Source organism: Rhizophagus irregularis, chromosome 7 (assembly GCF_026210795.1).
Source record: "Rhizophagus irregularis chromosome 7, complete sequence".
Taxonomy (NCBI): Eukaryota; Fungi; Glomeromycota; class Glomeromycetes; order Glomerales; family Glomeraceae; genus Rhizophagus; species Rhizophagus irregularis.
Genome location: NC_089435.1, coordinates 5,286,406 through 5,309,386, shown reverse-complemented (window position 1 = coordinate 5,309,386; position 22,981 = coordinate 5,286,406). Strand labels below are relative to the sequence as shown.

Sequence of the window (22,981 nt, the reverse complement as noted above, 5' to 3'; positions counted from 1 at the left end):
GATTTAATTGAAAAACAAAACGTTTTTTTGAATTATATTTTATATAGAAGGATTCAGCATGACTATCCATTAAAATATATAGGTAATATAGATGAGACACTACTATGGTTTGATTTGCCAAGTAATTTCACTATAGACCATAAGGGCACAAAAACAGTCAGCATTCATACTACGCGCCATGAATGTCATCTTTTATAAAGTAGACTTGCATGACAGCAGCTTAAAATATGACGTACAAGGTAAAATTTTAGTACAGTACAGTACAGTACAGTACAGTACAATTAGTACATTGTACTTAAAATTTTAAATACCATATATTTAATAAAGTTACTTCAAATGCTAACTCTGTCAATATTTATTTATTTATGATAAAATAAATACTATTAAATTCCTCTCATTGAGACGAATCTAATAAGCTTAATTTTATTGAAATCTAATCACTGGACCACTTAAAATCAGGGTATATATGATTAAAAATACCTCTGTAATTTATATAAAAAAATGTACTTATACTAAAAAAACTCAGTACAGTACATTTCCCAACCCTGCTTGTATGTATAGCTGATGGCAGTAAGCTTCTAGCAGTTTGCATTTTTAAATTGAAAAATGTGCCAAAAGAAAATTTTCCATATGGTATTCATATACAAGCTAATGAAAAAAGATGGATGAATGAAAAGGAAATGCTATGGTGGATTGAAACTGTATGGATCTCAAGAAACCCTTTTAGTAATTCACATTCCTTACTGGTTTTGGATTCTTTTCGTAGTCATATTATAAGTTCTGTTAAAAATCGGTTGGTAGAAAAAAATACAAATATTGCCATAATTCCAGGTGGTTGCACATTTAAATTGCAACCATTAAATATTGCAATTAACAAAAGCTTTAAAGCTCATCAGCAAGTTTTAAACAGGCGTATAAATTGTTAAAAAATGCCATGTGTTGTTCAACGCCAAAAAACGTAGGGAAACAAACCCTTTGTCAATCAACGCTACTTAAAAATGTTTAAAAACGCGTAAAACAACACCAATTTAAATGTAAAACTACACGTAGTAAAACAACGATAGTTTAAAAACGTGTATACAATGTATAAAAACGCGTATATTGATATTAAAAACGCGTATAGCAATGGTTTGTACAATAGTTAACTTTATAGTAATTTATTAACATAATTTATTGTATATTATTTAACATATAAAATTTAATTGTAAATATTATAAATTTATTGTAAAATACAAATAATACAAATACATTATCTAAAAAATTTAATTCCTCTTGTTATAATTGGATTGCCGCAGATTTTTAAGCGATCAACGTACTAAATTTCCGTTGACAAAGCGCCTCTGGTGACACAACAATAACAAGGTGGGATTTCAAATAAAAAAAACACAAATAAAAGTTTCGTTAATGAAACTTACACAATCTGATCCAAGCCTATCTACAAAAAAGAAAAAGGAAACGTTAGAAACGTTTCTATTAAAAACATATATATATAGTTTCGCGACGAAACTTACCATTTCAAGTTTCCAGTTGAAGACGAGCTTAAACCTACAAAAAATAATCAAGAGACATTAGCAAGCGTTTATATTAAAAAAAAAACAAAAAAAAATATTTCGCAAAACTTACCAAATCTAAGTTTCCGAATTCGAAACGGCTGAATCTACAACAACTAACCAAGATATGAATTCCCGAAACCTAAATAAAAGAAAAAGGAAATGTCAGTAAACATTTCCTAATTAAAAAGAAATAAAAAAAGAACAACAGAAGTTTCGTAGCGAACGAAACTTACCGTTTCATGACCCATATCCAAAACCATATTCTTGAACCTACAAAAAAAAGATAAACGTTAAGTTAGAACGTTTTTTAAAGAAAAAAAACAAAAAAACGGAAGTTTCATTGCAAACGAAACTTACCGTTTCAGGACCCGTATCCAATACCAGATATTTCCGAACCTACAAAAAGAAAGGAAACGTTAGTAAACGTTTTCTAAAAGTAATAAAAAAAAATAATAAGTTTCAAAGTGAAACTTACCATTTCAGTCGAATACCGTAAATCCTACACAAAAAGAAAGGAAAGGAAACGTTAGAAACGTTTCCTTACAAAAAAAGAATTAAAAAAAAAATTTTTAAAAAAGTTTCGAAGCTAAAACTTACCCTTTCATTTCCCGTTTTCCAAAGCCAAAAATAACGAAAGACCTACAAAAAAAAATAAAGGAAATGTTAGAAACGTTCCTTATAAAAAAGTAAAAAAAAAACATTTTATAACGAAAGCTTTAAAAACTTAACTTTCGTTTCCAAGTTTTCCAAAGTCACCAAAATCCCTACACAAAAAAAAGAAAGGAAACGTTAGAAACGTTTCCTAAAAGAAATTAAAAAAAATAATAAAAGTTTCGAAGCGAACGCTTCGAAACTTACCATTTCGTTTTCTGAGGTCAAACACACTGAAAGGCCTATAAAAAAAAAGTATCAAAACGTTAGAAATGTTTCCTAAAAAGTAATTTAAAAAAATATTTTTTTTTTTTAAAGTTTCGACGTGTCAAAAACTTACTGTTTTCAATATACTGAATCGAACACGCCAAAAACCTACAAAAAAAATATAGAAACATTAGTAATGTTTCCTAAAAGATAAAAAATAATTTTAAGAGTTTTGAAGCGAACGCTTCAAAACTTACCGTTTTCAATATTTCGAACTGAAAACGAGCCAAAAGACCTACAAAAAAATACAGGAAACGTCAGTAATGTTTCCTAATTAAAAAAAAACTTTAAAAAAAAAAGTTTCAAAGTGAAACGCTTCGAAACTCACCATTTCGCTCCGAAGTACAATAACGAAGGTCCTACAAAAAAAAACCAAAGGAAACGTTAGAAACGTTCCCTCATAAACAATAAAAAATAAAATTAAAAAAAAAGTTTTGAAGCGAACGCTTTGAAACTTACCATTTGGGAAACGGGAGTACGAAAGGGAAAGGGAAAACGAAAATGGAAGGGGATAACGAAAAGGGAAAGAAGATAACGAAAGGGGAAGGGAGAACGAAAGGGAAAAGGAAGAAACGAAATAAAAATGGGAAAAATGAAAAGGGGAAGGGATAACGAAAGGGAAAGACGCGTTTTAATTGCTAAATTATTTTTTTATATCAAAATCTCAAATAAAGAGATTTTTTATGTATATTTAAAAAGTTTTCTATAATTTATTTTACTTAATAAATTTACTTTTTTCAAGAAAAAAATAATACAGAAACACTTTTAAAAAATGATTTTTTCTCAATATTCGTAAAGGGAAAGGGGAAAACGAAGGGGAATAGGAAGAACGGAATGAAAAGGGAAAGGGGAAAATAACAAAAAGGGAGAACGAACGTTTTTTGACGTTTTGTTAAAAAATGAAATGAAAAAAAATCAGAACGTTATAGCTAACGTTCCGATTAAAAAAATGTGAAAAAAAATATTATTACGAAACGTTAAAAAACGTTTCGTAAAAAAATAAAATATAAAAAAAATTGGAACGTTAGCTAACGTTCCGATTAAAAAAATGTGAAAAAAAAAAATATTATTACAAAACATTAAAAAACGTTTTGTAAAAAAATAAAATATAAAAAAATCAGAACGTTAGCTAACGTTCCGATTAAAAAAATATGAAAAAAAAATCATATTATGAAACGTTAAAAAATGTTTCGTAAAAAAATAAAATATAAAAAAAATTGGAACGTTAGCTAACGTTCTGATTAAAAAAAAATTAAAAAAAAAGTTTCAAAACGTTAAAAAACGTTTTGTAAATAAAAAAATGAAATAAAATAAAAAATCGGAACGTTAGCTAACGTTCCGATTAAAAAAGTTAAAAAAAGAAATGCTTCGAAACGTTAAAAAACGTTTTGTTAAAGAATGAAAAAACAAAAAAAATCGGAACGTTAGCCAACGTTCCGATTAAAAAAATATGAAATAAAAATGTATTTCGAAACATTTTTTAACGTTTCGCTAAAAAATGAAATAAAAAAAAAAATCAGAATGTTAGCCAACGTTCCGATTAAAACAATATGAAAAAAATTATTTTCGAAACGTTTTTTGACGTTTCGTTAAAGAATGTGAAATGGAAAGTGAAAGGGGAAAGTAAAGGGGAAAGTAAAGGGGAAAATGGGATGAAAGGGTAATGGGAAAATAAAAGGGAAGGAGAGAACGAAAGGGAAAGTTAATCCATTTCTTATATTTCATCTTTCTTCCGTAAAAGGTCCAGAATTAATAACCTTTTATTACGGAATTTATCATTTTCCGTGAATGGATCTGTGAAAGGCTCATTTTTACGGGTTTTTACAGAAATAACGGATAGAACTTTTTATAGGGATGAAGGGGAGAGCGAAAGGATAATGAGAAAATGAAAGGAAGGGGAGAAGGAAGGGAAGAACGAAAGAGTAATGGGAAAACAAAAGGGAAGGGGAGAACGAAGAGGAAAAAGCAAAAAAAATTAAGCTTTGCCAAAAAAAGCTTAATTTTTTTTTTTGCTATACCGCAGCCGCAGCACTGCCGCAGCGGTAATTATTAAGTCTAGTATCACGTGATACACATGATAAGAGTACATTACGCAATTGCCGAAATAATTTTTTTTTTAAATATTAAGTTTAATATATATAAATATATACTTAAATTAAATAGTGCAGTGGTTAGATCGTGAAATAATTAATAGTGTAAGTTGAGGTATTTGGTTCGATTCCTAAGGTGAATAAAAATAAATATAATTTAATTTAATTAAAATAGTATAGTATGTGTTAATATACAGTGCGTTAAACAACAATGTATAATGTGTTGAACTACACATTAGAGTTGAATGACGCGTATATTAACATTAAGCGTTAATATACTCCAGTATACGGGTGTTGATTAATATTATTAATCGCGTTGAACAACTAGCTGGTGTTGATCAACGCGTATACTGGTGTGAATCAACACTTTTCAAACTTGCTGATGCTAAGGTAAAAATTGTATATAATTCTTTAAAATTTTTTATTGTTAGCAATTTAGCATATTTTATTTATAAATTCTTTGATTTTTGTTAACATTTATTTATAATTTGCAGGTTAAAAAATGATATAATAATTGGATGTCTTCTACCATTCATGCTCTTATTCCAGCCAGAAGGATTAAAAGACCTTCCTATTCAACAGTTGCAACATGAGTCAAGGAATCATAGGATGATGTTGATGAAGATCTTATTAGAAGGTTTTTCAAATGTTGTGAAGTTTCAACAAATACTGATGATTCAGAAGATAATGATTTATTTGATTATGATAAGTTACTGGACATGCCGAAGGATGATGATGAGGTAGATATAAATAATTCAGATGATGAAGAAAATGAATACCGAAGAAAATGATTATGAAAATGAGTGGGAAATTGAAACAGATAAAGGTAAGAGTAAAGAAAATAATGGTGGTAATGATAGTAGTGGAGAAGATGGAAATCAAAATCAAGAACTAACTTCTGATGAAAAATAATGTTCTATATTGAGAGAATTTAGGAAATAATATAAAGGATTTTAACAATGTATTGCATATTGTAATATCATATATAATAAATAAAGTTGATAATAAATACCCGGATATTATACAGTGTATATATTTTTTTTTCTAGTGTTGTACCTCAGATATTTTATAAATTTTAGAGGTTAAAAATCGAATGTCTCTGTGCGAAATATCTGGGTTATACTTGTAGCCAAAACTTTTTCACGTGATTTTTAGCCACATCTTTAAATCAAAATTAAGTTAAAAAATGATAAAAATTAATCTCTACATCCAGCCGAAACTATAATATAAAGTCTTTGGAGTTTTAGATGGATTTTTGGATAGTTTTTAATAATTTATTATAATTTATTATAATTAAATTACTGAAAGTCTGAAACCCTGTTTAGCTTCATAGAGGTTTCAGCTACATGTATAATCTGGGTATTTAAAAAATCCAAAAAAAAATTTGTGTAAAATACTGTGTATAGGGGGGGTACTGTAGCCCACAAAATACGGTATGTATATTTTTAATATTTTTGTCAGTTATTCGTGATATTAGAAAAAATAAAAAAAAATTGAAAATAAGGGGTTTTATATGAATAAACGATTATCTTTAATATTAAAATACTTTTTTAGTAATAATTTTAATATACCTCTTTGGATTATATAATACAAATACAATAAATAAATATTTTGCATATCGGTGAGATCCCCCAATTCCCCCTGTCATCAATTTACAAGGTTGCCACATCGAACGGGCATTCTCATGGTCGAACGAACGAATGAACGAACAAACAAACGAACAAACGAACAATTAAACGAACAAGCACGTGATCAAAACATAATTAACAAACAACAACATCAGCGAACAACGTACAACAACATTCTTGGTTCATAAAATAAATAGTGTTAGTAATACAAAACATTAAACGATATAAAATAAAATATACGTCTCTTTCCTCAAATTATATCCACTTTTACCTTTAATTTCAAACTTCGATAGCTCTCGCTACGAATTATCACTTTTCAAAACATATATTTAATTCTTCTTAAATTTTCATTAATTAAAATTAATTAATCAAACATTAATTAAAGTTTAGGGCGAACCTATTACCTTTAATTAATATTAAACTTCATTAACAAATAATTAAACGAAACTTATATTTTATTGAGTTCTGTGGATGCGAACTATGGAATTACTTTGAATTCCGTTCTCTATATATACAATTTTTATGCTACTTTCTATTCTATCTATATACTATCTTTCATGTTCTTTACATATTATCTTTGAACTATCTTTCTAATATACTATCTATATTTTAAATACGCTATCTTTTAATATGCTATCTTATATATTATTTTATATATTATCTTTTCTATTATCCGAATATTACATCGTAAAGAAATAATTTATAACCCATCTTTTATGGCTGTGCTATCTTCTCTTTAAAATAATCTTTCAAATATTATGTCGTAAAGATATAATTCATCTTTTGTGGCTGTGTTATCTTTTATATATGTTCTTTTTAATATGTTATCTTTTATATTCCATCTTTATGCCATCTTTTCATATTATCTTTTATATTATTTTGTGTTCTTTAATCTTTCCGACATTATTTTATATGTTCTTTTAATCCACTTTATATATTTTGCTTATAATCTATCTTTCGTGGCTTATAATTATTCTTTCTTATCGTTCTTGTAAAGATCGCTAAGCCGCAAATGATCGACTCTATTTATCCTATTGGTTCTTTGTCAATCATTCAATAAATATTACGTCATGCAGATCATTACTCTTCTTAAATGTTTATCCTTTTCGGCTAATTATTTATCCATCTACGCCAATCCACGATTAATTTGTTCGTTCTTAATACTTAATAATTACATTTGGCGGTTGAATTTTATCTTCTTTTCGTGCTTGATATTCGGCCGTTTACATTATCCCCCTCTTCGCTATTTGTGACCTCACAAATAACTTTAAAAGAATCGAACTCGGGTCTCGTTCATAATAATTCTAATTGAATCGAACTCGGGTCTTATCGAATACCTCTTTTCCTTTAATTACTATTCTTGGTGTAAATCCCCCTCGATCATAAAATTTCTTTAACCATTCTCCATTTTTCCACCTCTTTAAATACTTTTCTCCAACTACTATTGTCATTTTTAACTTTTACTCGACTGTATCTTTTGGTATATTTGTATACGCTCTGATTTTCTTCAAACATTTTAACCATGTCCAAATATTCATCCTTTTTTAATGTTGGATATGATGATTTTTCCGTTTTCTTTGTTTCTCTTCCAATGTAATTTTCCCAACATACATTGCCATCTTTTTCTAAAAATATCACTATTGATTTATCTATTGTTTCTTTCAATCTAAATATTTCTTTTTCCATCTCATGATTTCCATGTGGAGTAATTAACCCTCTGTCAAAACTTTTCGTCTTTTGATAATAATATTCACAATATGGTGATTTGTCTAAAATTATTATATCTGTATCTTCATCATATTCTAACATTCTTCTATTTATTTGTTCCACTACTTCTTTTCTGAATTTCCATTCTGTATCCATCTTTGATTCGTGAAATTCATCTTTATCTTTTCTTCTTCTTTTATAAGTATTGAATCTTACTTTTAATCCTTGTTTTTCCCATTCTCCAATTAAATTTTGTACTATACTTGTTTTTCCCAATCCGTCTACTCCGTCGATTATTACTATTTCTGGTTGTTCCTCCACTATCTTTAATAATCTACTTAATGCGTCAGCGTTCGTGTTTTCTTTTCCCGACCTGTGTACTACTTCAAAATTATATTGCTGTAATTCCATTACCCATCTTGCTCTTCTTCCTTTTGGTATCTTCGCATTCATTAATCCCTTTAATGCACTGTGATCTGTTATTACTTTAAATTTTCTATCGATTAAATATTTATGAAAATGTTGGATTCCCCAAACTATTCCTAAACATTCCAACTCTGTTATCGGATAATTTTCTTCCGCTGGTAATAAACTTCTACTTGCATATGCTATTACTACTTCTTTTCCTTTTTCATCTTTTTGACTCAATACTGCGCCTAATCCTTTTCCTGATGCATCTGTTATTAATAAAAATTCTTTCTTCCAATCTGGATGTCGCAATATTGGATATTGTATTAACTTTTCTTTCAATTTTTCAAACGCTTCTTGTTGTTCTCTTCCCCAAATAAAAGGTATTCCCTTCTTTCTCAAATCACTTATTGGTCTTGCTATCTTTGAAAAATTCTTCACAAATTTTCTGTAATATGAGCAAAGTCCTAAAAATGATCTAACTTCTTTCACTGTTGTTGGTGCCTTCATTTCTTTTATCTTTTCTATCTTTTTATCGTCTGGCCTTAATCCATCATTTCCTACTATATGTCCTAAAAATTCTATATTTCTTTCCAAAAATCTACATTTCTTTAATTTTATTATCAAATTATTCTCCTGTAGCTTCTTTAATACTTTTTCCACATGTTCCATATGGTCTTTTAAATTTTCTGAATATATCATAATATCATCGATATATACTACCACAAAATCGTTTATGTATTCTTCTAATATTTCATCCATTAATCTCTGAAATGTTGCTGGTGCGTTCGTTAAACCGAACGGCATTACATTATATTCAAATAATCCCTTTGAACATACAAATGCTGTTTTTTCTTTGTCTTCTTCTTTCATTTCTACTTGATTAAATCCCGCCGCTAAATCTATACTTGAAAACCATTTTGCTTTTCTATATTTGTCTAACAATTCATCCATCCTTGGTAAAGGAAAACTATCCATTATAGTTATCTTGTTTAACTTTCTGTAATCAATACAAAATCTATATTTTCCTGTTTTCTTTCCTGCTAATGTAACCGGTGAACTCCACGGACTCTTTGATTTTCTTATCCTTCCTTGTCTTAATAATTTATCTACTTCTTCACTTATAAATTTTGCCTTCTCATCTGTTTCTTTGTATCTTCTTTGCTTTATTGGTTCTACCCCATCTTTTATTTTTATCTCATGTTGCGCCGCTTTTGTTCTTCCTTCTATTTCTTTGTCATATTCCAAAATATCTTGGTATTTTAATAATAATTTTACCATATTTTCCCAAATTGGTTCTTCCACTTTCCCTATACTTAATTTCTGCATAAATTTTTCACTAGGTTTAAGCATCTTTTCCGTCTCTCTCTCTTCAGAGCCAAGACTCTCTATTTAAAATTCTGGTGCATTTTGAATACCTCTCCCTCATCGTTACTTTCATATTCTTCATCGTCCTCGCTCTCTTCGCTTTCATATATTGCTTCTCTTTCATATCCTACTGGGATCGTTATTATTTCTCCCCGTTCTTCTATTCTTAAGGTATGATCTTCGAAATTTATTTTTGCATTATACAGCTTCCATATATCATTTCCCAAAATTAGATCCTCCTCTTCTGAATCGATTACTTCAACGTCTCTTAATATCTCTAATTCATCTTTGTATCTTAAAGTTATATTTGCCTTTCCTAATGCTGCTATCTTTTGCCCATTTGCTATTGTACATCTAAATTTACTTTTTCCAAATATAGGTATATTCAATCTTCTTCTTAATTTATCTGTTATCACGCTTACTGCTGCTCCGGTATCTATTATTACACTCACTAATTGATCTTCAACTTCTAATTCCGTTCTCATCGCTGTAGTTCTTTTCTCTTCATCTTTCATAGTTCCCACCGAGTGTAGTCAATTTTTCTCGTTTATACTTCTTGGTCTATATGTTCCTTCTCTTAATTGTTTATGGTACTTAGGATTCCCGTTTACTAATTGTCCATATGTTATATTCGCTCTACAATTTTTCACATCTTCCACAATGTCATAAGGTGGTATTCCGTCAGTTAGTCTTGGTCCATATTCTCTGGGCTTTGTTGGTCCTCCTGCTTCTCTCCATTTTCTTAGTCCTTCTGTTGGGTCGTAATAAGCTTGCCTTTTATTACTCCACCTCATTCCTTTTGGTCCCATTGGTCTATCCCCATTTTGTTCAGTTCGTTCAGGTATATAATTTGGTGCTGTTGTACCAGTTGGTATTTCTCTATCATCCATTCTATTTCCTGCTTCTCTTAATTCTTCTTGTAAATTTCTTCCTTCATCATTGTTTTTATATCCCACTATTGGACTCGTTCTTCTTGATTGTCTTCTTCCTTTTACTGCGTCATCTTTTGCGTATAATTCACTATGATAATTTAATTCTCTATCTTCATAATCATCGTAATAGCCTTGTGTATAATACATTTCACCGTATTGTGGTTCCTCGTATCCATATTCATCATAATAGTATTCTTCTTGATCATCATATTCGTCTATCATATTTAATCTTGCATTCCTTCCTTCAGGACAATTATTCTTATAATGCCCCACTCTATTACATCCGTAACATGTTGGTACCCTAATCTGATTTGGTTGATAACTATTCCTATTACCATTATTTAATCTCCTTCCCATATTTGATCGATACCTATTCCTATTATCGTTATTTAATCTTCTCTCCATACTTGCTATTTGTGCTTCTAATTTACTGATTTTTGCCTTTTCTTTAAACATTTCAGCTAATTCGTCCTCATAATTTTCGTTCAATGGTTTTGCGAACATATTTTGTCTATTATCGTCTTTTCCGATGTCTATCTTCGTACTAATTGACGTTCCTATTGCTTTTCTTAAAAATTCGTCTTTCGCACCTTCTTCCCTTACTGCTATTTCTATCGCCCCATTTAAGTTCGCTGGATTCTGTCTTCTAACTTGATACCCTATTGTTGGTTCTAATCCTTCAATATAAAAATCTACTTGATATTCGTCTGCTAAGGCATGTCCTCTAGTTGCTATTCTTAATATTTGTCTAAATCTTCTTGTATATTCTTCAACACTTTCACTTGTTTCTTGTCGGGTTTTTCTTAATTCTAGCATTTTCTTTCTTCTAACATCCTCTCTGGTAAATCTTCTTTTTATTCTATGCTTTAAATCATTATCATTATCTGCATCTGCCCAATTCACTAAGTTTCCCGCATTTACTTCTTTCATTTCATTATACCATTGTGCTGCTGCCCCTCTTAAATGTGCTGCTGCGTATACCGCTTGTCTTACGCCATTAGCCCCCGCTGCTTTTCCGACTGCTGCAAATGCTACCTCGAATTGTCTAACCCAATCAGTAACATCTTCATCTTCTCTTCCATAAAAGAGTGGTATACTAATTGTTCCTCCTGCTTCGTTCCCTGCATTTTCGATCCTTTCTATCAAACTTCCTCCTGCTCCTACTGCTGCGTTCAAAGTATTTGCTGGAAAACCTAAAGCATTTTCTATCACTCTTTTTATTTGACCCTCAGTTGCCATCTTCAATATATTCTCTTGAAATAAATCTTGTAAATTGTAATCAGATAATTCACTTTCGTTGTCAGAATTTTTAATATTTAATGAACTATTCGTATCTGAGTTTTGACTTAAGTCGCTATCCCCTCTATTTATAACATTTTCAACTTCATCTTCAAATTCTTCTTCGTTAAAATTTTCAATATCTTCATCCCATCTTTCATCCGGACTTAATATTTCTCCAATCTTTTCTGAATCATCTGTATTATCTTCTTCTGATTCTTCATTATCGCTTCTTTCGCCACTTTCTTCACTATCTATTGTTCCTGTTTGTCCTTTCAACAACTTATCTAACTTTTTCTTCAATTCTTTTTCCGACTTATTTTTATTTTCTTGAAAGATTTCAATGAATTCTTTATCTAAAATTTCTCCATCTGTATATCCCATACTAGTTAATCTCAACAATTCTTCTTCAGTTATTATTGTTCCAATATCTTCAAAAATCTTCTGTAATCTTTTTACCCGATCATCAATTTCATCGATATTTTCTTCTTCACAATCTTTGCATACCATTCCTCTTACTCTAGACATATCATCCATCCATCCTAATCTAAACATATCATTCATCCATCTTATTTCACATCTTTCGCACCAAGTTGTATTCTTGTTTAACCACTTATGGATTTCTTTTCTTAATTCTTTATCTTCCAAATCTATCACTTCCATATATTCTTCCACAAATTCTTTAGTTACCATTATTCGATTATTTACCCCAAAACTCTTCATTCTTTGAATTTCTGACACATCTATTTCATATCCCAATTTTTCTAAGTTGTTTCTTAATTCTATTAGCTCATCTTGTTCATTCTTCTGCGCTTCTTTAACACATTCCCCGCACTCGCTATCCGCTTCGTCCATTTCGAACCTTCTATTACCACATTTTTCACACATTATTGTTTCTTTTTCTAACCATTCTTTTATCCTCAATTCTTTTTCTCTTTCATCCAATTCCTCTACCTCTTGAATTTTGTCCATAAATATTCTCGTTACCAATATATCCATTTCTATCATCAACTTTATTCCTATCTTCCAAATGTACCTCAGTTGATCTTTATCCATAACATTTGACCTTCTTCTTAATTCACTAAATTTCCATGATTTGTCTCCTATTATTATCTCTAATTCTTCCTCAGAATCATTTTCCAACTCGTAACTTGCTGGACTATCTTCACTTTCTGAATCTTCTGGTTCTTTTGTAAAACCCCTAGTATCTATAAATATTCTTATTATCTTTTGTACCATATTCCTATGATATTCATGAACATTTTCTATATGTATGTTCTCATATTCTACATCGGACATTAGTTCCTTTACTTTCTCTTCATTCATAGCTATTCCTTCTTCTTCATATAGTAATTCCCTAAATGTCTTTATTGCTCCTATCTTTACTCGTAATGGTCCAATTTCTTTCGATGTGATTCTATACCATTGCCAAAATTTTTCAAACCTTCTTTCAACATCCCAATCTTCCAAAATATATTTGTGTTCTATTAATTCAGGATTTCCAATTAATCTATCAAATACTTCATTCTCCAGATTTCTTTCAATACAATCTCTTACAATTACTAATATAATTGTTCGTAATCCTTTTTCTTTCATCTTTGGTTGTATTCTATATCTTATTGATTCTGTTATTCTATCCATTATATCTCTGCATTTTCCTTTATGTATTGTATCCTCTCTTTCTGAATTGTTCATACTTAATAAATCTAATACTCCCTTAATTGTTACGTCATTATATATTATTATTGCATCTTCAAATTTAAATAATGCGTCCCAAAATTTCTTGAATACTATTGGTTCATTTACTATTGGATAACATAATTCACAATTTAAACATTCGTCCAATTCTTCCGTTCCTAATTCGTGTTCTTCTTTATGTGTTCTATATTCGCTTTCCCATTGATGGTACCATTCCATTGTATGCTTTAGTTAAATTGCCATGAATATCCATCCAGAATTTCAATCGGACTCCTCTCTCTATATATATATATATTTCACTCTTATCGTTTCTATTTTTGATCTTCTAAACATTCTTTTTATCTTCAAATAGATTACTTCTCTCAATCTTTAAATTCCATCTTTCAGTTCTATATATTTACTACGCTATATTTTACTATTAATTTTTACTGCGCCATAAAATTTCAAAAATTTTTCTAAGTCCACAATCTCCTCAGGCTGCGGAGGTTTTTACTGCGCCCTAAAATTTATCTTTTATCACCGATTTCCATAATTTCACATGTCACATCTTTTCGTCACCGTGATTCATAGTTTCACTTATCACCTCTTTTTGTCACATCTTTTTGTCACCAAGATCCATAATTTCACATATCACAAACTTCAAAATTTTCGTAACTTTTAAGGTTTGCGAATTTCCAATCTTTCTTATCGTCCATATAAATCCTTCTTACTATATATTCTATATTATATAAATTAATCTATAACACACAAAATGTCGTTCTTTTCAAATAAATATCCTTCTTTTCAAATAAATGTTCTTCTTTTAAATAAATGTCCTTCTTTTCGGATTTTACTCTATTATTAAATACTGCACGTAATGTTCATTATACGGCTCGTTAATGTGTAAATATCCTTCTATTTTTTCTTCTTTTAACGGAACATTGTAGTGAGAGCGTGAACTAGGACACTACACCAGGAACCCTCATCTGAAATGTAGCCTAGGACCTGTAACAATACAACGTGTCCGTTTTTTCCTTCTTCGTTGGCCGACTCGTTTCTCAACGGGTGAATCTAACCTTCCAAAATCCAGTTTCAAAAGTCATCTGCTATCCTCAAAACTCGTCTAACCAACTTATCTTCCTGACCTATACTGAGCTTATCTCTATCTTTTACCCGCTGGAGATACCCCACATTGGAATAAAAGCACGACAGTTTTCAGGTTTGTCCTATTTTATCCATTCAATGTTTCTTGATAGTAGGTGTCTTTACAATCTTCATTTTCCGTCCCCAAAGCAATTTGCGCATTTATTGAGCTGGGTATCCAGATTTGACGTAACCCATACGTTATAATCTTTAATGTCGAAGAATAAAAATTTTCCAATCTTGAGCATTTATCCAAAATCCAAACTCAGAGGTAACCCATACCACACAGATGAACCCCGGATAATACATTGGTGTTCTCCCATTATTAATCTTTATTCCAAAATTTATCTTTAACTTCTACATCTCCTTATGAAATTTCTCAGGTACTTTATTCCCGAAAGAAACATTCTTGTGCTTTCTATCGATTAAGTGATTACTTGCACAACTTCAAACTCCAATCTTTCACCTTTTCAAGTTTTTAACTCGTTAAATCCTTATTGATTTATTGGTTCCTTTTGAACTCGTCAAAACCTGAAATCTAAAAATAAATTCTAAAATAAAATATTGATTAATAATACCTATCAGTGACTTACCAACGAAATTAAATTTTCATATTAATAATAATCATGTGATGATGATCATTTCCTTTCTTGCGAGCATGCACCATATGAGATCCCCCAATTCCCCCTGTCATCAATTTACAAGGTTGCCACATCGAACGGGCATTCTCATGGTCGAACGAACGAATGAACGAACAAACAAACGAACGAACGAACAATTAAACGAACAAGCACGTGATCAAAACATAATTAACAAACAACAACATCAGCGAACAACGTACAACAACATTCTTGGTTCATAAAATAAATAGTGTTAGTAATACAAAACATTAAACGATATAAAATAAAATATACGTCTCTTTCCTCAAATTATATCCACTTTTACCTTTAATTTCAAACTTCGATAGCTCTCGCTACGAATTATCACTTTTCAAAACATATATTTAATTCTTCTTAAATTTTCATTAATTAAAATTAATTAATCAAACATTAATTAAAGTTTAGGGCGAACCTATTACCTTTAATTAATATTAAACTTCATTAACAAATAATTAAACGAAACTTATATTTTATTGAGTTCTGTGGATGCGAACTATGGAATTACTTTGAATTCCGTTCTCTATATATACAATTTTTATGCTACTTTCTATTCTATCTATATACTATCTTTCATGTTCTTTACATATTATCTTTGAACTATCTTTCTAATATACTATCTATATTTTAAATACGCTATCTTTTAATATGCTATCTTATATATTATTTTATATATTATCTTTTCTATTATCTGAATATTACATCGTAAAGAAATAATTTATAACCCATCTTTTATGGCTGTGCTATCTTCTCTTTAAAATAATCTTTCAAATATTATGTCGTAAAGATATAATTCATCTTTTGTGGCTGTGTTATCTTTTATATATGTTCTTTTTAATATGTTATCTTTTATATTCCATCTTTATGCCATCTTTTCATATTATCTTTTATATTATTTTGTGTTCTTTAATCTTTCCGACATTATTTTATATGTTCTTTTAATCCACTTTATATATTTTGCTTATAATCTATCTTTCGTGGCTTATAATTATTCTTTCTTATCGTTCTTGTAAAGATCGCTAAGCCGCAAATGATCGACTCTATTTATCCTATTGGTTCTTTGTCAATCATTCAATAAATATTACGTCATGCAGATCATTACTCTTCTTAAATGTTTATCCTTTTCGGCTAATTATTTATCCATCTACGCCAATCCACGATTAATTTGTTCGTTCTTAATACTTAATAATTACATTTGGCGGTTGAATTTTATCTTCTTTTCGTGCTTGATATTCGGCCGTTTACATCGGTACCCGATATGTGTAAGATTGATTCAGTGTTACATATTAGTGACTAATCGTTTAAATATCAGGAATCCAATTTTTAGGTATATTTGATATGTTAGCATATTTAACTATTTGTGTCTAAATTCCATGTTTTAGAGGTTCGGCTAATTAAATATATTTAATTTTAGTATTATTTAATTATTATAGTGAGTCAAAATAATAATAAATAAAATAAATAAATAAATCAATACCTTGGAAAAGAGGGTTCAAAAAAAATGCCAGCAAGTAATCATTATCATCAAATTCATTGAAACGTGCATTAATTTTTTCAATACAATAATTATGAAATTCTGAATAAACTTGACGTGGTAATTTTTTTATTGCAAGAGAAATTCAAGCTAATTCTAAGTAACAATCGCTTAAATCAGCTTCTCTCCTTTCTAATGCTAACACAGCTTTACACAATGGATTTTGAACAAATCCAAGAACCTTCAACTCATTAAAAAAATTTCACGAACAAATGATAGGTTTAATTTTATCATTTGTTAATAAATCTGAGTGGTTGGCTGCCATCTATAGAAAAATTTATTATTCATATAATAATAGTATAAATAATAAAATTAGTTTTACTTATATTTTCTAGAACAGCTTTCACTTTCAAAATATCATCAATGCTTTTATAAGCAGTCGTCTACCTTATTTTGCAGTAAAGCACGATCACGCCACCTTTAATATTCATTGTATTTAAAAGTTCCTAGAACTTAGCATCTACAGTAATTTTTTTTTGTAAAAAAAAAAAAATTCAATTTAGCAATTATTAAGTATTAGTTATTTACTAATCTAGTAGTATATAAATGGGTTATCATCCGAAACCCATTTATATATTAAACTAGATCAGTAAATAACTTTTTTATCATCCTAGATATACTAATTAGTCTGCCAGTTTATAACTGGCAAAAAAAATCCTAAATACCAATTAGTAGCCAAGTGATAAAATAAATTATTACATTTAAGTTTAAAATATTTTTACCTGCTTTAGTATTATTTCTAAAGAATGTTACTAAAATATTCACTTTTTTTAGGAGTTTATTAGCGAATGGATGTTGAACTATGTCACATAACATTAAGTTTATATAGTGTGAAATGCATCGAACATTTATTATGTTTGGAAATTTTTTTTCAGTTAATTCACGTGCTTTTTGAACATTAGATCCATTATCACTGACAATAGCTGAAAATTTTGATACTCCAACTCGATTGATAACATCTTCTTTTCCGCAATATATTCCCCAGTATGTGAATCACTAAATAGATCAGAAAATTGAAATATATATTCTTTTCTATTTGGAGTTAGTATAGTAAAATTCCATATAGATCTATAGTTAGAAGATGACCACCTGTCTAAAGCTAATATTAAAAATTAAATATAAATTAAATATATCAAGTTATCAACAGATTTTCATTAAAAATTTTTTTTAAGTAACATACTTAGTGTTAAATTGTCTGACATTTGCAATTCTTTATGAATTTTAGAATTAACATTCCCTAATTCATCTTCAAATAAGCGATTGGCCAATAGTTCCCGAAATGGAGGGTCATATGCAATGTTAAATTTATTGATAAAATCTGTAAAAAATGGTGATTCTACTATACAAAAGATATTTTATAACATACAAAGAACTTTAACAAAGCTCTGTTGATTCTATCAATTCTTCTTTGAAGTAATTCATCAGCATCGTGATAATCATATAAAAATGTTTGATTAGAAAATTTTCTTTTTTTATTATTATTGTTTGCTTTCTCTTCAAATACTTTTTGATAATTTTGAATTAAGTGAGGTGGGGCATTTGAATAATGGTTTGCAATATGTCTCTATAATGTAGACACATTATTTCTGCTAAAAATTTTTTTACAAAATTTACAAGTTCCATTTGCATGCCCTTCTGAATCATGCTCACCTTGCGTATAATGCTCCTATACTTCATTCTGCGAACAACCTTCTTTGCGTTTATTAGTAATCATTTTTATAGAGAATAAAAAAATTTTTTTTTATCAAAAAATGACATGTTGTAAAAACAAATTTTTTGGAATGATGACGATTTTTAATTTAATTAATATTGCAAAATTTTCCTAACTGAAATGATTAAAATAAATTAAAATTACACAAATTTATCGTTGAAATTACATAAAACATCTCATAATAGGCAACCCTCATTATCTTTATACTTATAAATTAAAATATCACTCTCGTGATATATAAAATAAGATTATGACATTTTTTTTATAAAAACTCCTTGGACACATTGTGACATAAATGTCAATTTTATTTCCAAAAAGTTGTCACTACAAAAAAAATAAGGAAAAAACGTTAGCAAACATTTTGTAACCAAAGAAAAGTAAAACCCACATTTATATTTCACGTTCAAATACTGATTTTGTCTCTAAGAAGTTATTACTACAAAAAAATATATAGAACATTAGTAAACGTTCTATAACCAAAGATAATTAAAAAAATCCTTCATTTCACTCACCTTTCACCAAATCTTTGTTCTTAAAATACTAAAGACAAAGATCTAAAAAAGAAAGAAAGACATTAGTAACGAGTTAGTATAGAAACGAAAGAAGCAACAAAAAAAGACTTAACCTTTCTTTTTTAGGTATCATTTCGTTTTAAGTCTAATAAGGACACTGCTTACTTATAAGATAAGTCACCTTCAGGCTTAAGGTAAAAATCATATATAAAATTCTTTGCAAATCCTACTATAAAAGGAAATTTTATGTTACATTATTATGATTTTTTTCCTTTTTAGCTAATTAACCAATAGAATTTAAGAAAAAAGTAAGGTAAAAACTATTAGTAAAGAGCTAATTTTCTACGGTGACCTTTATTATAAGTAAGCAGGGTCCTGTCCAATACCAAGAAGCTGGTATCCCTACAAACAAAAAAAAAGAAAAAAAGAAACGTTAAAAACGTTTCTTAAAACATTAAAATTTTTTTAAAAAAACCTTCTTTTTACCTATCCGTCTGTATGTAAATTCCAGTTTCATCAATTCCAAGAAAACTGGTATCCCTATAATATTTCATTTTTCGTTAGAAAATGTTTCTTAAGTTATAATAAATTTAAAAAAGAATACCCACTTATCTTAATGTCCATGTTATCCATGTCCAAATTTATCCATGTCCAAGTTTATCCAGTTCAGTGTCTATACAAAAATAACAAAAATAAAAAAAAAAATTTTTTTTTATATATTGATTATTGATGATCAGTATAATTGACCAATCCTAACCGAATAGAGTAATGCTGAAACTATATGTATATCATATGATATACTATGTCAAAATGCCAAAACGATTTTGATATATTAAAATTATTACGGCATTTCGACAAATCAGAAGGCCATTGTCAAAATGTCGAAATAGTTTTGACTATTTTGACATGTTGAAACTCTTTAATTTTGGCAAGCAACTTTAATTATTACGTTATTGTTAAGAGAGTCGTAACTATATCAATATGTTATCATTTTAGAAAATCATCATAAAATTGTTATGATCTCATAATGATATCGTTAAGATATTATTTTAGATTTGAATATTTCAGTAAAAAAGAGTAAATGATAGTGTTGTTAAGTCCAAGTCAAGCTGAACCGGGCCAAACCGGGCTGATGGGATCAATTCGGCTTGACTTCTAGCTTAAAGCCGAATCGGTTTGGTTCGACTTGATAATTTCAAGTCGCGACTTGGTTCGACTTGAGTTGCAGCGGGCTGATGGGACCGATGGAGCCGATGGGATATAAATCCTAATTTCAGCCGGAATTAAATGATCTACACATAAATTTCCTATTTTGGAATATCATGTAATCCAAAATTTTAATTTTCGTAAAAAATAAAATTGCCTTTTTTTGGAATTTCGTGTAACATACATATTTCTGCCGAATTAATAGACCTTTAATTCCAGCCGGAATTAAATGATCTGCATGTAAATTTCCTTTTTTGGAAATTTGTGTAACTCAAAGTTTCAATTTTCGTGGATAATAAAATTTCCTTTTTTGGAATTTTGTGTAATGTCACGTGATATTGCAGTGTCAATCGGCCCCATTGGCCCGCCACAACACGGTTCGGCTTGGTTTGACTTGAGTTTTCAAGTCGATTCAGTTCGGCTTGGTTCGGCTTAACTTTTTATCAGCGCGACTTGACTTTAGCTTCAAGTCGGACCGAACCGGGCTGATAACAACACTAGTAAATGAATTAGGACTTTCAGAATTACCAGTTTATAATAAGCCTTTTAAATGTAAATTGAAAAATAAAGATAATACATTATATGTCATAGATAAGGATGACGCTGCAAATAGGCAATTGCAGAATAATTGCGATTTGCGGTATTGCAGAACATTGCGGATTTTGAAGTCTAAATATCTGCAAATCTGCAATTCGCAATTATTTGCAATTCCGCAAATATTTCGCAATTCCGCAAATGATCTAAAGTACCGCAATTCAATTGCAGTACAATTGCGGTAGGACCTCAGATAATTATAATAGAGGTCATATCCATGATACTAATAAAAATTCAAAAAAAATATACATAAATTTAACCATTTTATTATACGCTTTTATCCTATAACCTTTATATAACATTAAAATATACTTTTTTGTCATATGACTTAAATATATATTTGCATTAAAATTTTGTCATTTATTTATTTAATATTAATTGTAATTTGTCTTTTACTGAATTAAAAAAATTATAAATTTCCATTTCTCTTTTTCCAACTATAATAAATCCCATATTTTCTTTACATGTTTCGCAATTTCCTAGATAATAAATGATGGAATTGCTAGAAATGTGCGAGTATAAGATATATTTAGGACTGGCTATTGAAAAACATCCAAAAATATTTGGTACTCTTTCTTCATAAACACATACAGAAATATAGGAAAGTGAATCAATACAAGTAACATTATCATCAACATAAGAATAGTAATTTGATGATTGACGATATATTGCCAAGAACCGGACGAGATAAATTTTTGACCCTAGAAGAGCAAATGCATAACCACCACTTTTGGCAGGATCTTCTGGAGTAATGTTTGCAACGCAAATTCTTGGCAAGGCTAAAAAATAAATTAAATTTAATAAATATATATTTAGTAATAAATTTAATAAATTGTAAAAATTTATTACCTGGAGCATGAAGTATTCTTTCTAATGTTTCTAAACGATTTCTACTTTGCCATCTCTTTACTCTTAAAATTCTAGATCTCGCACCATTATTTTGATTCAAAGCTATAATATTATTAACCTTATTAGGATTAAAATTTAATTCCGTTTGAAATCTTTGTGTCACTTGAATTCTCTCCATTCTTTGACTAGAATAAGATTCATGTTTACGGCGCTGTAATACTAAAATTTTAATATCTAATTTACCTGATGATAATATAATTCCGGTTTGAAATGTTGTTTCATCATCTTGAGTAATTATTTTATCTGATTGATTATACATTAAATTTATTTCTGCCTGACTTTGTTTTATAATTAAATTATCATCATCTCCCGAATTAAAAATATTAATATTACATATGTTAACCAAATCTGCAGCCTTGCTAATTTCATCTGATTCAGAATTATCAGCTTTTTCCATTTTATCGTCATCCTGATTTAAATTTTCATCTAGTATATCGTTTTCATAAAATAATATATATGTATTAAATGATCTACCGTAAAAAAGATTTTTGTACAATTGTACCCAACAAATTCTAGAATTTGAGCAAATGCAATTGCCTGTTCATGAGATTCATGAATAATTAAATGCATTTCTTCATTTGTGGGATATGCTAATAAATTACCAATATTATCAGCTATGGTATCTTCATAATAATTCACTATATAACCTAATATTAAATAAACCAATAAATAAGTATATCAGATATATTATAAATAAAAATATGTTAATTAAACTAATTACCTTCTGCTGAAGTTTTTTCACTGTATATCTTTGCTAAAGATACATCAGTATAAATATGAAACATATGATTAATTTTTGGAATTATTTTTATCAGATTTCCAAAAGTAAAATCATTACGTAGTTGTCAACTTAATCCAAAAAAATGTTCATATAGTTCTGAACTGTGAATCCATGTGCATAACGGAACAGTTGGATAATAATCTCGATATGCCAATATTAGTAAAATCTTTAAAAAATTATAAATTTCATTATAATATATATTTAATAAATATAAATTTACTAACAGAAATTCACCAACGATTCTGCTAAACTGATAAGTATTTTAAATGTTTGAGGCGCAAGAAAGTTTTTTCTTATATCAATAATATCTGGATGATCTTTTTGAATTTGCTCAATATGATTATTCCACATATAAAGAAAAAAATAAGCTAACATA

At 28.9% G+C, this 22,981-nt stretch overlaps 3 protein-coding genes across 3 annotated transcripts; 1 reads left to right on the top strand and 2 right to left on the bottom strand.

The window, feature by feature from the left end:
* Nucleotides 1-1,539: 1,539 nt before the first annotated feature.
* OCT59_027906 (uncharacterized protein) lies at nucleotides 1,540-2,414 on the bottom strand (the record flags this gene model as incomplete). The annotated part of the gene is made up of 8 exons (XM_066137308.1): nucleotides 1,540-1,545; nucleotides 1,624-1,692; nucleotides 1,787-1,823; nucleotides 1,911-1,949; nucleotides 2,029-2,052; nucleotides 2,151-2,192; nucleotides 2,310-2,317; nucleotides 2,412-2,414. 8 exons carry the CDS (start codon nucleotides 2,412-2,414, stop codon nucleotides 1,540-1,542), a joined length of 228 nt encoding a protein of 75 aa, XP_065993709.1.
* Nucleotides 2,415-4,943: 2,529 nt separating this feature from the next.
* On the top strand, nucleotides 4,944-5,473 carry OCT59_027905 (uncharacterized protein; the record flags this gene model as incomplete). Its single annotated transcript, XM_066137307.1, has 3 exons — nucleotides 4,944-4,951; nucleotides 5,056-5,198; nucleotides 5,346-5,473. 3 exons carry the CDS (start codon nucleotides 4,944-4,946, stop codon nucleotides 5,471-5,473), a joined length of 279 nt encoding a protein of 92 aa, XP_065993708.1.
* A 15,802-nt stretch (nucleotides 5,474-21,275) lies between these two features.
* Nucleotides 21,276-22,609, bottom strand: OCT59_027904 (uncharacterized protein; the record flags this gene model as incomplete). The annotated part of the gene is made up of 4 exons (XM_025328581.2): nucleotides 21,276-21,694; nucleotides 21,765-22,250; nucleotides 22,319-22,471; nucleotides 22,546-22,609. 4 exons carry the CDS (start codon nucleotides 22,607-22,609, stop codon nucleotides 21,276-21,278), a joined length of 1,122 nt encoding a protein of 373 aa, XP_025165991.2.
* Between the last annotated feature and the right edge of the window lie 372 nt (nucleotides 22,610-22,981).